The sequence below is a fragment of the Anastrepha ludens genome, chromosome 3, assembly GCF_028408465.1.
Source record: "Anastrepha ludens isolate Willacy chromosome 3, idAnaLude1.1, whole genome shotgun sequence".
Taxonomy (NCBI): domain Eukaryota; kingdom Metazoa; phylum Arthropoda; class Insecta; order Diptera; family Tephritidae; genus Anastrepha; species Anastrepha ludens.
This window is the reverse complement of record NC_071499.1, coordinates 31,354,482-31,370,422: the sequence shown is the minus strand read 5'-3', so window position 1 is coordinate 31,370,422 and position 15,941 is coordinate 31,354,482. Positions and strand designations below refer to the sequence as shown.

The 15,941-nt window shown below is 34.0% G+C and overlaps 5 protein-coding genes across 5 annotated transcripts; 2 read left to right on the top strand and 3 right to left on the bottom strand.

Annotated features, from left to right (window-relative positions):
- Positions 1–1,551: 1,551 nt before the first annotated feature.
- On the bottom strand, positions 1,552–3,970 carry LOC128857329 (uncharacterized). The gene has a single exon (XM_054093041.1). The coding sequence runs from the start codon at positions 3,641–3,643 to the stop codon at positions 1,727–1,729; it is 1,917 nt and encodes a 638-aa protein (XP_053949016.1). The 5' UTR covers positions 3,644–3,970; the 3' UTR covers positions 1,552–1,726.
- A 1,802-nt stretch (positions 3,971–5,772) lies between these two features.
- On the top strand, positions 5,773–7,160 carry LOC128857327 (nucleoporin Nup35). The gene is made up of 3 exons (XM_054093039.1): positions 5,773–6,053; positions 6,116–6,854; positions 6,914–7,160. The coding sequence occupies exons 1-3, from the start codon at positions 5,903–5,905 to the stop codon at positions 7,053–7,055; spliced, it is 1,032 nt and encodes a 343-aa protein (XP_053949014.1). The 5' UTR covers positions 5,773–5,902; the 3' UTR covers positions 7,056–7,160.
- Positions 7,123–8,732, bottom strand: LOC128857328 (glucose-induced degradation protein 8 homolog). Its single transcript, XM_054093040.1, has 4 exons — positions 8,371–8,732; positions 8,085–8,307; positions 7,856–8,027; positions 7,123–7,797 (listed from the first exon to the last, which is right to left on the bottom strand). Exons 1-4 carry the CDS (start codon positions 8,486–8,488, stop codon positions 7,621–7,623), a joined length of 690 nt encoding a protein of 229 aa, XP_053949015.1. The 5' UTR covers positions 8,489–8,732; the 3' UTR covers positions 7,123–7,620.
- A 1,936-nt stretch (positions 8,733–10,668) lies between these two features.
- LOC128857326 (ras-related protein Rab-10) lies at positions 10,669–13,674 on the top strand. The gene is made up of 4 exons (XM_054093038.1): positions 10,669–11,015; positions 11,564–11,763; positions 12,914–13,003; positions 13,070–13,674. The coding sequence occupies exons 1-4, from the start codon at positions 10,889–10,891 to the stop codon at positions 13,265–13,267; spliced, it is 615 nt and encodes a 204-aa protein (XP_053949013.1). The 5' UTR covers positions 10,669–10,888; the 3' UTR covers positions 13,268–13,674.
- A 485-nt stretch (positions 13,675–14,159) lies between these two features.
- On the bottom strand, positions 14,160–15,794 carry LOC128857325 (dolichyl-diphosphooligosaccharide--protein glycosyltransferase 48 kDa subunit). The gene is made up of 2 exons (XM_054093037.1): positions 15,563–15,794; positions 14,160–15,490 (listed from the first exon to the last, which is right to left on the bottom strand). Exons 1-2 carry the CDS (start codon positions 15,708–15,710, stop codon positions 14,283–14,285), a joined length of 1,356 nt encoding a protein of 451 aa, XP_053949012.1. The 5' UTR covers positions 15,711–15,794; the 3' UTR covers positions 14,160–14,282.
- Between the last annotated feature and the right edge of the window lie 147 nt (positions 15,795–15,941).

The following is a 15,941-nucleotide window of genomic DNA, read 5'->3' as shown; positions in this document are numbered from 1 at the left end:
GTCGAAATAATGAGACACGTATTTTTTTGTTCGCCCGAAAAAAATTTTTTTCAAGAGTTATCGGCAATTTTGTTTTTCGCCTCAAACTCGATTTTTTTTAATTATATAAGAAAAAATTTTTTTTAAATGCCCATAACTTAGTCAAAAATGAACCGATTTTAATAATTCTGGGTTCAAAATGATCGTAATTACTTACACAAGCGACTTCATGTAGAAACAATTGCAAAAAAGTAGTTGAAAATTTTTTATTTAGCAAAAAAGAAAAAAAAATTAAATTTTTTCAAAATTCAATATTTCAAAAAGTGTATTTTTTTTTTTTTATAACTTTTTCCAAATCAAAAAAACATCTAAAACTTTAATTGAGCTGCATGCCTAGTAGCTAAAATGAGTTGTTTTTGAGTAATGAATTTTTGAGTAAACACCCTGTTTCGCACTTTTTGTTTTTTGCAAAATAAAAAATTTTCAACTACTTTTTTGCAACTATTTCTACATGAAATCACTCGTGTAAGTAATGGCGATCATTTTGAACCCAGAATCATTCAAATCGGCTTATTTTTGACTAAGTTATGAGCAATTAAAAAAAATTTTCTTATATAGATTCTTTCCATTTCAATTCAAAAGGGCTATTCGGGACATGTTCTGCGATTTCGATGTAACTCAAATATGTTGCTCTCTGGTCAAAATAATGAGACACGTATTTTTTTGATCGCCCGAAAAAAATTTTTTTCAAGAGTTATCGGCAATTTTGTTTTTCGCCTCAAACTCGATTTTTTTTTAATTATATAAGAAAAAAGTTTTTTTAAATGCCCATAACTTAGTCAAAAATGAACCGATTTTAATAATTTTGGGTTCAAAATGATCGTCATTACTTACACGAGTGATTTCATGTAGAAATAGTTGCAAAAAAGTAGTTGAAAATTTTTTATTTAGCAAAAAACAAAAAGTGCGAAACAGGGTGTTTACTCAAAAACAACTCATTTTAGCTACTAGGCATGCAGCTCAATTAAAGTTTGAGATGTTTTTTTGATTTGGAAAAAGTTATAAAAAAAAAAAATACACTTTTTGAAATATTGAATTTTGAAAAAATTTAAATTTTTTTTCTTTTTTGCTAAATAAAAAATTTTCAACTACTTTTTTGCAATTGTTTCTACATGAAGTCGCTTGTGTAAGTAATTACGATCATTTTGAACCCAGAATTATTAAAATCGGTTCATTTTTGACTAAGTTATGGGCATTTAAAAAAAATTTTTTCTTATATAATTAAAAAAAATCGAGTTTGAGGCGAAAAACAAAATTGCCGATAACTCTTGAAAAAAATTTTTTCGGGCGAACAAAAAAATACGTGTCTCATTATTTTGACCAGAGAGCAACATATTTAAGTTACATCGAAATCGAAGAACATGACCCGAATAGCCCGGTTGAATTGAAATGGAAAGCATCTATTGTAATTCTTTCTTTGGTACGTGATTTTCCACAGGTTGGTCTTTAATCGGATTGAAACTCAATAGTAGCTATTTTGGGGTCCATCGAATTGAACAAAGATAACAAATGAAAAGTTTTAGCCATAAGCTTTTTTAATATATTTAATTTACAATTGCTAAGTGTTTTATTGTGATGATTGGCATAGAGTATAATATCAAAAAATGTTAAGCTCTTTATATGTACAAAAATGCAAAATATGCTTATCTATAAATACATAGTCAGCGCACGCCTTAGCCTTTTCCAATCACGTTACACTTGTTACCAATATATCCGAATTAATTTGGGCTTTCATCAATTTTTCAAACATTTTTTTCTTCTCACCCGCATCAGTGCGATCATTCAAATGTTTCAAACTCTCGTATTCACCAATAAGCGCATTTTTAATTTTGAGAAAAGAACTATCAGTGGTATCATGTGTTTTATCGAAATATTCCATGTGTTTGATCTGGCAATTAACCATCATGAGCTCATTGAACAGCAATTTCAGGCAAACGAATGTCTTTTCTTTGTTGTATAAATATAGTTTCCAAGTTTGAATATCTTCAACATCTGAAATTGTTTGTAAAATCATAGAACCAAACCACAGCGACGTAGGATCTTTGTTAAAAAATATGCTCAAAACAAAAGGTTTTCGAATTAACTTATCTTCCACTTGTTCTGACTTAGATGCATTTTCATTGTTAGCTTTATATCCATGAGGAGTTAATTTTCTTTCAACTTTATTGAAATTAAATTTTTCAGCAATTAATTGCTCGAATATAGAAGCATTTGGCACAGAAGCGAATTGGATGCGGAGAGTTGCCTCTTTGTTTATAAATGCAGTAGCCAGGAAGTCCTGATGACAACTCGGTGAACTAAAATTAAGTTCATGTTTCCCCCGGTTGAGAAGTATATGCGAAATTTTTAAAGATTTCAAAAAAAGATGTTGCTCATAAATAACGGTTTTCATGTGATGACCATGACGACGTGGTAGATCTTTTTCGACTTCAAAATATAAAAGTAAAGGACAGTCCTCGACTAGAAGTATTTGGGAAGTTTTTATGCCAATTAATAGTACAGCAAAGGAAGCTGGCAGCAATTGCGGTAATTCACAATTCACCCAAGGCTGTGCAGCGGTTCGTAATTCTTCATCTTCAATCTGAAAAAATGTTTCCATTGTGTCTAAATCCTCAAAAAATAGCTGTAGTTGATATAAACGGTATTTGTAAATGATGTTTTCTACAGAGGAGTCATTTATCTTTAAAATTGGTTTTAAATTTTTAAGTATTGTTAGGCTATTTGAAGAACAGTTATTAACCAGTGGCACACCAAATACCATAGTATCATTTGTTACGAATCGTAACCAAATGTCACCACACCGGGAAATCATGTGTTTTTCCTCTAACTGATCACTCCGAATATAGTTACAGCCAAACGTTTTCTCATCACGTAATACATCAAATTCTTTCTGCGTGATCGACTTATGCAGTTGAAGTTCTGCCTGGGAGCACCGTGCTCGTTCCAGCAGCTGTTTTAAACTATTCCTATCACTAGCAATGTTACAAGGAGATGTTCGGTTCACCAACTTTTCATGTTTTTGAAAGTCCGTGCATTGGGATTCACCATTTTCAAATTGAATCTCCAGCATAGCTTCAAACTTTCCTTTACCATGTACTATTCGAAAACTTTTAACACCTTCGTTCTCTGTTATAAAGCTATAATCAGGTAGGTCAACTACTACCAATTTATCCCAACAATGTATTAACAAATATACTTTGTTGATATCAAAATTTCTGTAAACATATTTTCCAAAGGTAATATTTACATTAGCAATGGTTTTCTCTTCCAGTAGGACAGAGTTCTGTAGTTCTGAAGTTTCCATTAGCCCCATTGGTTTTACTGTGCTGCCGAAAGATTCTCCACTTCGAGTGCCAATACTTTTAAACCATTTTCCTTTTGGCCCTTTGTAGTCTTGCACATTTTTACCAACCTTTTTCAAGCAAGTCTTAGACAAATCAATGCTGTTAACAAGTTGTTTCTTGCAAAATTCATATAATTTCAAATTACGCGCCAAAACAATACAACGACGTTTGCGATTGACCAGTAACTTGTCACCATATACAACTTCGCCATCAAAGCAATTTGGAACTTCATATTGTACTCTTTGTTCTACTAAATCCATAAATTTAAAAAGTATTAGATAATAAAGGATTTTATGGTAACACACGAAATAAAGATTTCTCTTGCACGAAATCTCTCCACATCCAGTGCACCACGCAAAGCGAATTCATGTATATATTATAACCAAGGCTAATTGAATACTGAAGGTGGCGTCTTTTCAAAACAGTTACTTTATTTTTCGTGATTTTGATAAGTCAGCCTTTTTTCTAATCGAGCAAAACAAATAAAAGGAGAAGAAATTACATGTTTGCGAAAATTCAGTGGATGGCTTGGTAATATTGTGATTTATACATATAAACTAAACAAACTAATGAAAACCATGTGCCCCGTGTTAAATTGTGAAAGCACAAATTAATACACATATAGTCTCCAAATGCATTTTTTTTTGCGTTTTTATCGATGACATCGTGGCAAGAATATATATGTGTGTGTATAATTTCTTGTGTTTGGTAGTTTCTATTGCTTTATACTACTCTTACTCTTCACAAACAAGTAGTTTGCCTTCCTTTTGTTTGTTCATTCATGGAACCTGACGACACAGCGAATTCGGAAGGGCAACTTTGTATTATATCATCCTTGCTTAATATATTTATCGTAATTTATAGATTTGATTGTAGAGTATATTTAAATCGACTGGTTTCCCGTCACGAAAGGAAGTCCTTATGAAAAGCAAGGTTTATTATTGTTGATCTGCCGTTGATAAATCCATGTTAGTTGGAACAAATAAAACCACTAATCTCGAATGTAAGTTTCTCATTGACAACGCTTTCGAAAATTTTAGACACCGTGGATAATTTCGAAATAGGTATATAATTTTTAGCATCACTTTTGTTGCCGCCCTTCAAAACTGTAGGTATAGATTTCCTTTTCCCTTTCCACTCAACTATATTAATGCCAGTTGCTAAAGATTTACTGAAAATACGATGAGAACTTTTTGAAAACCATCAACAGAAGAAGTCGCGTGCTTATCGTTAATATATACCGATGGAGTAATACTTGAACTTGATATTTTACATCTTATATAACTCTAGAAGGTTTTCGGGTTATTTTTGATTTTAGTTTATATATATAAAGAGATTAAATACTGAAATGAAATTAAGCGAAGAAGTTGGGTTACTATTAATTTATGAATTCGATTGTATTTAATCCAGTGTTATCTGAGGAATTATAGAGTAGCGTTTTATTTGAGAAAAACTTAGCATATTTGGAACTTTTAAAACTCATCAGTCCTTATTTTCACTCACAATGAATAGTTTTATTTATTTTATATTTATTTTTGAATGTATTTCCTTTTGTTTTCTATAAATATACAGTTCGGTGCTCATTTTATTATCTGAAAATATATGAATGTAAGCAAATAAATTTATTTTGGGTAGAATAATGTTTTTTTATGAACTTCTGGTCTTGCGCTGGCTTGCAGCTTATAGTCACAAACGAAAAATGGAAAATGTAATAATAAAAAACGTGAGTATATATCAGCTGCTCTTCTACCGGTTTTTGCAAGTTATGGCAAATTTTCCGATCGCAAACTATTTTGCTTGTCCTGCTCTATGGCAGGGAATTTTATTATTAAATTGGCTCTAAATATCATAATAAATATAAGAATGATAGAATACAAGATTGCGCCTTCCGAACTCACCGCGTTGAATAAACAAACAAAAAGAAGAGGAATTACTTTCTTATGAAGAAGAAGAGTGGGCGAAAGCAATGGAAACCACCATGCACAAGTGCTACGGTGTGTTCCGCATAAAAACGCAAATGAACTGCATTTGGAGACTTTATATTAATTTGGGCTTTCACAATTTAACACGCGGCATTTCGCCTTCATTAATTTGTTTATTGTAAATCACACACATCACAATATTACCAAGCCGTTCACTGAATTTTTACAAGCATGTAATTTCTTCTCCTTTTGATTGTTTTGTTCATTTGCTTTGTATTACAAAGGGATCTGACGTCAGACTTGTCATGATCGCGAAAAATAAAGTAACTATTTTTAATGGCGCCACCTTCGATACTCAATTCGCCTTCGTCTGTGGGGGCACTCATATAAAATGAACGTATTAGCGGACACGTTCTATGAGCTTACGTTACTGAGTAACTGCACTATAAATAGTGATATGTACGGAAACAAACATAAAATTGACATTTAAATTAAACTGACAGATTCATTATTCTACATTATTTTGCCTAGTGATGCCGACAAAAATACCGAATAAATTCTAATTTAATTATAAAGAAAAGCAATATCAACGAGAAAATGGAGCCTATGACTTTAGGAAGCCCCGGCGGTAGTCCAGCTACCAACCCAAGTCCATATTTGCCGCCATTCCTTATGGGAGATGCACAAATTCCTTCAACACCACGCAACACGCTTTCTCCTAATAAGGGAAGCAGAAACATTTCATTTGGTAAGGAATTATTATTCGTATTACATACTAAAGTATTAAATTTCCTGTTTTATCCACGTTAGCAACGTCGCCAATACAAAATTCTCCTTCGTCCGGTCCGCTTGGTGATCACAATCGTTTTTCGATAGGCCAGAAGCAACTGTTCAATAGTAGCGTAAGTGCCAATTATTCAGGTGCACAAGGTCCTCCCACGCAGGGTTTATTTGATTCTTTACGCAACGAACGCAATCTTGTTGAGACACCAACTCGTGGTATAGAAGCACAATCTTCCCTTGGATTTGGTACACCAATTTCAAATCAGCAAAATCTGAGTACCTTCAGCGGCAATATAAGTTTTCAACAACAGCATCTGCAGCAGCAACAACAATTTCCGTCACAGTCAACAATACCGTATAATGATTCACCATACTTAGCTAACACTTCATATAATACATCACGCTGCATAACATCGCCGTTAGGAGCGCTTGGCACGCCCAATGCAAGCGGTGCAATTAATACTTCATATATGCTTCAATGTCCACCAACACCACGCTACACAGAGTTTTGGGTGACTGTTTATGGTTTCCCGCCAAGCGCGATTTCAACGATTCTGCAGCACTTTGCGCAATGCGGTACTATAGTTGACAAAGTATTTCCCCCGCAAAATGGTAATTGGGTTCACCTCAAATACGCCTCAAGGCTAGAATGCGATAAGGCACTAAATTATAACGAAAAGATATTGGGAAATAACATTATGATCGGTGTTACACAATGCAAGGATAAAAACATCATCGACAAAGAAAATGTTTGTGAGAATAATACGTAAGTCGAGGCAAAAAGTGATCTTATAAATACACATTTCTCATTATATGTAATTGCAGGAAACCGTGTAAGGTGCGCCCATTATCGCAGACTGCCTACAAAAGTGCGCAAAATGATTCTGCTGTCGTCAATAATGCAAACATGCCCCAAAAAAGCTCTGGATTGATGAATAAGGCAATGGATTTGTTTTTTGGTTGGTAAAATAAACACGATTTTGGTTTGATTATATGTACATTTTGATTTACCGATAATTGATTTTACTTGTTCAGGTCACAAAATACAAGAGCAAATATTTGCAAAATAAGAGTATTTTCTTCATTTAATAAATTTTGCTGATGCAAATATTTTGTGGATATAATTGTAGAAATGTTAATCGTATTTTAGGGGAAAAACAAACATTACTACTTTACTAATATACCTTACTATTCTTGTTACAGTGCTAAAGACAAAATACAGAATTAATAATCCTTCCCCAAGTCATTAAAACTTTCTAATATATGATTGATGTAAAATGTGAAAATTTTCTTGACATATTTATAAACAAAATATATACTCTAATCTCCACACACAGCGCCAAATCTGTTAAATCTCGCTCCGTTGCATATAAATATTTGTGTTAATCTCTTTTATTTTTTAATTGGATGTACACACGAATACATATATTTTATTGTTTTTTTTTTTACTAATGAAGCAGCGCCAGTCAATATAACCTTAGAAAGTACTTTGCTTCTGATGATTTTCGAATTTTTCAAAATTCCTTTTCGAGCTACTTCGGCTTCTCAATGAGAGCAGTTTCCAATTTAACCATTTTTGGGTAGTGAACATCTCGACTGTCGAGTTTTGACTGAGCCCAAAGAATTAATTTTAGTAAGAACATCACTTTAGGAGTAGAATCAGTGCTATGTTCACATTTAAGTATTGCTGCATTAAGTTCACTGGCAATCTGAGAGTAAATTATTTTATAAGTCGTGTTTTAATTAAGTTTTAATAATAACCATTACCTTTTGTCTATGCGATTGCTCTAATAAATCAGAAAAAGGACTGTTTTGTGGCTTTTCAAAGGCCAATAGAGCCAATGTTCGTTCAAGTTCATTAAGCGCTTCAGGTATATCCTCACCGGCTTCAGATAATTTATTTTGAGCGAATGTTAAAGCTTCTTCAATTTGTCCAGCACTACAAATTATGAATAACTTTTATATTCATGTCAAAGGCGTATAAAGAAGTTCTTACCGAATCAATTCAATAAGTTGCAATTGTTGCAAGTGAAAAAATAAATAACGGTTATTGTCTAGCAGCTCCGGATGCAATTGATTGACGAGATGTGTTGCCTCCTGAATTCGTCCACTTTGTACGGCTTCGCGTATCAATATGCGATCATCTAATGAACTCAATTCAACACTCGGTTCGAGTCCAGCCTCCAACTGAAATTTTTCGGCAGCCTCTTTGAACCCCTCTGTCAAAAATAAAAATTACACACATATATACGCTTCATATTATGTTTTCAATGTTTACTTACCAGTCACTAAATAATTCATAATTAATCGATTCATATCGCTTTGTTTATATGGGAATTGTTCCAACTTTCGCATCCAATCTTCCTTTGTTATACCATCACACTTTTCGTTGTAGCTCATTTTCTTGTTCTTCCTTATTTTGCCAATTTTGAGGCCGTTCTTGAAACACTGATAGTCAAAATAAATTTGCTTCCAATTGATTTGCAAATAAGCGAATTTCAAATTCGTTCGTATCTAATAATTTTTCTTGAAAATTTCGATTCATTAAAAATATAAAAATTTTACTTTTTTGCCGTTTTCACAAGCTGGAGCAAATTTTAACCGTATTTTGCTTTGCTCCTAGCTTTCGTTAATTTAGTGTGTTCAGTGTTGAGTACAGTAGTTTGCATTGTGTCATTGCCAGCGTGGATAATAAGGTGATAAAGCGATTTTACAGGCGATTAGTTGAACCAAAAGTTGAATCTGAAAAAGTTGCTTACACTGTTCACACGAAACGATTTTTATTTGAATAGGAATAAGGAAATAAAGAATGTGGTGAGTTTACCGATTTTATTAGATATAACCATACTCGCCAGTTGGTAATCTGGCCAATAACTCTATTGTTGCTTTCTCTTGCAAATTTTTTGTCAAGCGAGCAGAGAAGTGGCGAATAAAGGACTTGGCTTGCGATGAAATTTGCTTAAAAAGATTAGTTGAAAGACCTTTTACACCAGGATATTGTTTTGCACCTAAAATTTACCTATAAAATGGACTTATGTAAACACCCCATTCGACTACCAGAAAAAACATAAGGCCTTTCCCACCGAGAGCGTTAAGTTCTTATTAGACGTCTTCGATTCGCCAAACGTTAGCAAGTGAAATAGAATAGATGAAGCAATTGGTATGAATAAACATGTATTGGTAGTATTGGAAAAGGGCCACCAAGAATTACATTTGTTTGGAAGCACTTAACGAGTATTAGTAAGTAAAACGAATAATAACTAAAATGTATAAAGAATAAAGAAAACAATTTAGTCAGATGCGATCCTCTTCGCTGAGTTCCCATACAACTTCCCCCAAAGGAGAGGCTTAGGTGGATACCCATAAGGTCGAGTTTAATATTCCGAACTAAGCCCTGGCGCTATTCTCCCCTTCTCCGTTGCATGGGTAGGCTCGTTGACATGCAAGGCTGCTGCGAGTTCCCTGGTCTGAAGAGAACGTGTCTGTGGGGTGTACTGTCGAAAACTTCGTTGCTTTCCGAATGGGCTGGATAAGGCGTTCAATGCTCACATTCATTTCCTTGCCATTTACCTCTATTGCGATGACCCGTTAATCCAATCTTTTGACGACTTTGTGCGGACCTGAATACGGTTGTCCAAGAGGTCGTTTGTTTGCATCGACTCTCAAAAATACATGGTGAATGGGGGCAACTCTTTGAAGCAAAAAGGGTTTCTGTCGACTGTGGTGAGTTATAAAACCTGACCTGATTCTTCTTATATGGGCTTGAAAATGTTCACGGAATAGATGAGAATTCATTGGTGGATCCCCGTCTTAGAAGAGTTTGCCTGGAACTCGGAGCGTTGCTCCGAGGAAACACTCCGCGACTGAAGCTTTCAGGTCTTCTATGTAACACGTTTGGCTCTAAACCACTGTATACCGCCGGATACTAACATTAAGTTTGTTCGGATAGGTTGCCAATAAGTATTGTCTAGCAGTGAATTTCCATCTAATCTCTCTCAAAAGGAAAAGTATTTAAAATAGTAAACGAACAGAAACAATAAAAGAATGTAAATCTGTGTAGAGTGTGTTTAAGCAGAGTGTGTTTAACAAATGCATATAGTCACAGTATTTAAAAATATCTAAATAATATGAATAATATTTTAAAGAATTTTATTAATAATTTCGTACTGTGCAGTACAACAAAAATGATACAATATTTTTACCATGGCAGTGCAACAAGACTTTTTTATATTCCCATACAGTTTCACTGACTTCTTCAAGGTAAAGTTGAAATTTTGAAAATAATTGCTTGTCGAAAGGCGAGCATTGCACGTCAGAGAGCAGTCAACGTGAATTGTATGTCTGTCCATGGCAAGGGGTTAACTTTCATTTTAAAGAGGAGGCGAGTCGAGTTACCGTAAAACGAACACAACATTAACTCTTAACGTTTGATGCTATATCGAGCGGCGTTCAACCTACTGCACAACATAGTTGTACGATAAGATTGAACGCTAGTCGTGTGCAGTTTGCGTATAAATAGGGACTGAACATACTACGCAAAGAATTGCACTCATGACAGGAGGATAAAAATGACACTTTGCTCTGCTTTGACTCATTGCACGAACAAAAGAAATCGAAAAAGAACAAAAAATAGATTTAACTTCACTGTGAATATTTTTGTGCTGTGCTATTGGAGGTTTCGACAAAGTTTTGCGAAAAAATATAAAACTTCTAATCATCAAAAACCTTCCATTGCTCGTACAGTCAATCTAAACTCACAGATTTGTTGAATATAAAAGCCAATAACAAACGTTAGGTATAATGGCGAAGAAAACCTACGATTTACTTTTTAAGTTGTTGCTGATCGGCGACTCGGGCGTTGGAAAAACTTGCATACTCTTCCGTTTCTCGGACGATGCATTCACCTCCACCTTTATTTCGACCATTGGTAAGCCAAGTTGACGTGCTGTCGAGGTCAGAAATCTAGGGACAAATAACACATATGAGGGAGAACATTGACTGACATGGGCGTGGCAAAGCCTTCCGCTGTTGCTAATGACTGTTTCGGGGTAACCTTACGCTCCAATACTCTGAGTTTCAACGCGATTTTATTTTCTACAATTATGAGTTTAGAAGTGCATACATATGTGCATAAATATATGTGATCCCGGCAAAATTTTCTTTGTTTACATATCTATGCGCATACTATATATATGTGTGTGAATATTATATATAAATGAATATAAATATGTATGTATTCATGTATATCAAATATGCATATATGTATATTGCTTTTGAACCAAAGTCTATTTGTTTTGCTATTTTATTTAATTGGATGGTATATTAAAAGCAATTTTATTACATAAATCACTTAGCTTAAACTTAGTCAGTCAAATGATATACTTTAATTACATATTTGGAAAATTTTAAGTCATTGAATTAAATCTTAGCAATATAGTACATTAAACTATAAATATCCTTATTGTGTAATTGAAGGAATTGACTTTAAAATCAAAACAGTCGAGTTGAGGGGTAAAAAAATCAAACTTCAAATATGGGACACTGCCGGCCAAGAACGTTTCCACACAATCACAACATCCTACTACCGTGGGGCCATGGGGATAATGCTGGTATATGATATAACAAATGAAAAAAGTTTCGAGAATATAGTAAAATGGTTACGAAATATAGATGAGGTAAGTAGTGGTGTGTTTTCGTATACATGTACATTTGTACATACATTCTATGCATTACTAACGATAATATTTCACAATAAACGAGTAGTGTGGAGCTCTACTTTAAGGATAGTCTGGGCCATTCATAAACATACACACATACCTATACCAAACTTCATATAATGAAGTCATTTTCACAAATATGGCAATTTACTTGAGTATATGTACATATGTACAACTACGATAGACTACAACTTTTCATATAATAAGAGCAATAATAAGTAAGTGAAAATTATGCCTGACATTATATTTTAAAGCCTTATAAAATAATTTCCTGTGTAACTCTGACTATTGTTAAAGCGGTTATATGTGCACATACATACATATTTATGTATATTAGGTCAATCAGCGTATTCCGACATCATTTTCTAGATGCAAGTTTCCAATAATTTTATGTTATTGCTCATTTTTAATAGAGGTTTTCTTCAACTATGCAAGTATGTATACATATTTAAAGGCTCAAGTGGGTCTAACAATGGAGCTTTATATTTTGAGCTTAATATATTGGTGGGTTAGAGGAAGCTGCTCCAGCCTTCCCCTGTTATTCTTAATAGGCATTCGATGTTATACATATGTACAATACATACAATCAGATTTCTTATTAAAGTGTGTGTAATATTTTAAGGTAAAATGAATTGCTTAAACCGCAGCAAAAAACACAAAGTCGGAAAGGACAGTTTTGTTAAAATTTCGCATATAAATATTTATTGTGCGTATACATGTAACTACATATTATATGTAGTATGTTAGCAGAAGTAGATATTTAGCCAAACATTTTGAACAGCAAAGTAATGAATCTTATCTGCGCAAAAAATATTTGGAAAATTCGCTTAAGTAAACAAAACTACTCATGCTGACAACAGGCGTATCTACATTCTTAAGAATACGAAAGATAAAAATGGTTGTTTGCACAGTACATAAGAGGCAACGTTTTTGTATGAATGTATTTTGGCTTAATTGAAAATTAGGTATATCGTTAGTTTTGTTGGATTATCTATGCCATGCAAGGTGCTTTTGTGGCTCCGATAGTTTTAGTAATAAAACTAGTTGCAGTTTATATTTTATTTGGTACATATACCTACATACGTACATACTTTAACTTGAATTTTAGCATGCCAACGAAGATGTGGAGAAAATGATTTTGGGCAATAAATGCGACATGACAGATAAACGGGTCGTGAGCAAAGAACGCGGAGAAGCGGTTGGTTGAAATTAAATTTACGCAAATTACAAATCTTTTATAGTTATTCATTACGCCTGCTTACAGATCGCGCGGGAACATGGTATACGATTTATGGAAACATCTGCCAAATCTAACATCAATATCGAACGCGCATTTTGTGAGTTGGCTGAAGCTATACTAGATAAAACATCTAGTCGTGAGGCTGCAGAAAATACTGATCGTTTAGTTGTTGATCGTCGAAATAATGAAAAGGCACCAGCCTACAAAAGTTGTTGTTCTTAAGTTTGCCTATCATAACAGCCCCCCACAACCTACCAGCCACCAACAGCACCACCACCAACTACCACTTCTAAATCCTCATTGCTACTAAAAAAATGTAAGAGGCAAAGGACGGATGCAAAATTATTAGAATAGTATTGCCTAATAACAAATATAAGATACTATCAATTTTTTACATAAAGAGAAATTAATTATCAACAGCTACTCAATTCACTACTATATGTATGTGTGTATTGTAATTTTTGCAATAAGATGAAAAGAGATCAAATGTTTGTAAAAAAGAGAGAAATAAAAAATGGAATTGCTTGTGCAATGATTTAAATAGGTGATCATCATATGCTTACTCGCTTCTAAAAAGAAATTTGAAAGAAGAAAGTAAACAATTACAAGAAACTTTAAATTAAAAAAATTAAAATATACCTGGTGTTGACTATTTTTTGCAAATCAAATTGGTAAAACAACAGGTAAACTATATTTTTATATATATTTAAGGTAATTAACACCAGCTCATCAATATTCAAATACATTGTCAGTTAACATTGGTTGGAATTCAATTTTCCATAACAAAACACATTTATTGTATTCGAGGTGAAAATGCAGTAGGAAATAACACTTTACCTAGCTTTTTTTTTATTTGTAAACCAAATTAGCTATGAAGGATTCAATGGGGGGAATTTTAATTTCATTTTTGCCGCGCAACTGTCAAATTTAGTACTACTGAAAATTGAAAAAGCGAAAGCAACATAACCCACTAAAATTTTTCTGAAATAGGTTGAATGTGTGAATAACATCACACATCACTTTTTGAAATACTCATATGTACATCAGGTATTAAACCCTGTCGTTAGCATTATTTTACAATCAAATCCCAAGAAAAAAAGTTACCCACTCGATATACAAGCGTAATTCATTTATATTAATGTGAAATTATAGTTTTTATTTGTGTAAACAAATTATTTTATATAATTAATAAATTTATTTTTTAGTTTTCCCCACATTGTGAGAAGTTCTTTTATATTTATTGTATTTTTTTATCTTCTCCTTTGCCACTCCTTGTGGAAACTACATTGCCTTCCTCCTTGAAATGTAAAAATACGAATGAGAATATAAACACACCAATCATCATGGAAAAAGCACTAGTGTAGTACGGAAATGCGCTTGGTATGAAACGTTCATATTCAGTGTGTTCAAGTGGACGAACCGATACTTGGGTGGTATTGTAAAGGTGTGTATAACCAACTCGATCGTAGTTTACCTTGAATTGGTACACTCCATATACATCAGGTATTTTAAATTTGGCTTCATAACGGCCTCCGTTTATTTGCTTAAGCGTAGTGCGTATAAATGGATCAATGCGAACGAATTCCAATTGCACATCATTTGCTTTGAAAGGCTGCCATTTTTCCTCCACCAACTCTTCTATTGTTATTGTATAGACAACTGGATCAGTTATTGTGTAAGCTTGTTCTGGTGGCAGTGATTCTCCCTCCTTGTGATGACTCACCGTAGATACACGTAGTCGTCCACTTTCACCAAATACCCATCTACTGATCGCAGTAGCCACTTCCTGATTACTTGCTTGCTTGTGGGTTATACCATCTTGCGCATATTGTACAGGTGCGGTAAATGCTTCATCAGAAAAGAAGTGTAGTGACCCCGAGAATATTACACGCGCATTATTTCGTGCTTGCAAAGCGGCAATGAGTAATGTTTCGCGTCCCACTGCATGTGGGTACTCTTTCACGGGGTTTTCTGGATTATAGCTGTATGCTGTACTCTCACCAGTGAGCAATTGCAATACTAAAGGATTTTCTTTGTCGGCTAGCAGACCAGTACCTCGATAAATTAAAGGAGCGCTCTTTTTTGTACCTACAATGATTGGGGCGTCTATCAGATTACGCGCTGCAGTTAAAATAGTAGTGTGATCACCAGCATCAGACGCGTCATAGTTTAAGTGATCAATGACAGCTGCGCCCTCTTCGTCCACTTCAAAACCGCATTCTGAAGCGAATTCACGTAAAGCATCACCCGATTGCTCACTGGCAGCTACTAACACATTACCACCATCGTCAACGAATTCGGTTAACTTTTCGACGCTAAGTTCTCCTCCGAACTCCTCAACACTTGGTGCAAAGATAATAACATTCTTGTAAAGATATTCACCATAACGCGAAAGAACTAGTCCGGAATCATCAGCCAATTTATAAACTAGTTTAAAACCCCGTTCTGTTAAAGAAACATTTTTCAATATTTGATAAATGTATTTGACCACGTCACTATAAATGTGTTTGAGTTTACCTTGCAAAGATTTGAAGAAAATAGAATGTGTTTCACGAATGGCCAAATTGTCCAGTAACACTAGGGTATTAGCATCGGTCTCCAATACTGCGTCTGAGACTTGAATAGCAAAGAAAATAAATATATAATACTTCCACATATTCCCCATTGAATACGCTTCCCGTAAATCTTTTCCAAAAATTTCTAGTGTGAAAAAATTATCCACCCGGCAAAAGAGTTGTTGAGCCTAATTTTTTTTCAGCAAGGTTGCATTCAAAGAGTACCATAATCAAAAGGGAACACTTGAGCAAAGCCCAAGAATAGTATAATACAAGATTGCACTTTTCCAAAGGACGTAAGTTGGCGATATACATATATAATAGGCACTTACACTCTTTTT

Bases quoted from the DNA above. Each gene is read 5' to 3' on its own strand.
- LOC128857329 (XM_054093041.1), bottom strand. From the start codon at position 3,643: ATGGATTTAGTAGAACAAAGAGTACAATATGAAGTTCCAAATTGCTTT.
- LOC128857327 (XM_054093039.1), top strand. From the start codon at position 5,903: ATGGAGCCTATGACTTTAGGAAGCCCCGGCGGTAGTCCAGCTACCAAC. The intron at 6,054-6,115 runs GTAAGGAATTAT...TATCCACGTTAG, and splicing joins AAGCAGAAACATTTCATTTG to CAACGTCGCCAATACAAAAT. The intron at 6,855-6,913 runs GTAAGTCGAGGC...ATGTAATTGCAG, and splicing joins AATGTTTGTGAGAATAATAC to GAAACCGTGTAAGGTGCGCC.
- LOC128857328 (XM_054093040.1), bottom strand. From the start codon at position 8,488: ATGAGCTACAACGAAAAGTGTGATGGTATAACAAAGGAAGATTGGATG. The intron at 8,308-8,370 runs GTAAGTAAACAT...TATTTTTGACAG, and splicing joins TATGAATTATTTAGTGACTG to AGGGGTTCAAAGAGGCTGCC. The intron at 7,798-7,855 runs GTAATGGTTATT...ATTTACTCTCAG, and splicing joins AGCAATCGCATAGACAAAAG to ATTGCCAGTGAACTTAATGC.
- LOC128857326 (XM_054093038.1), top strand. From the start codon at position 10,889: ATGGCGAAGAAAACCTACGATTTACTTTTTAAGTTGTTGCTGATCGGC. The intron at 11,016-11,563 runs GTAAGCCAAGTT...GTGTAATTGAAG, and splicing joins CACCTTTATTTCGACCATTG to GAATTGACTTTAAAATCAAA. The intron at 11,764-12,913 runs GTAAGTAGTGGT...CTTGAATTTTAG, and splicing joins GGTTACGAAATATAGATGAG to CATGCCAACGAAGATGTGGA.
- LOC128857325 (XM_054093037.1), bottom strand. From the start codon at position 15,710: ATGGGGAATATGTGGAAGTATTATATATTTATTTTCTTTGCTATTCAA. The intron at 15,491-15,562 runs GTAAACTCAAAC...TTTCTTTAACAG, and splicing joins TTTCTTCAAATCTTTGCAAG to AACGGGGTTTTAAACTAGTT.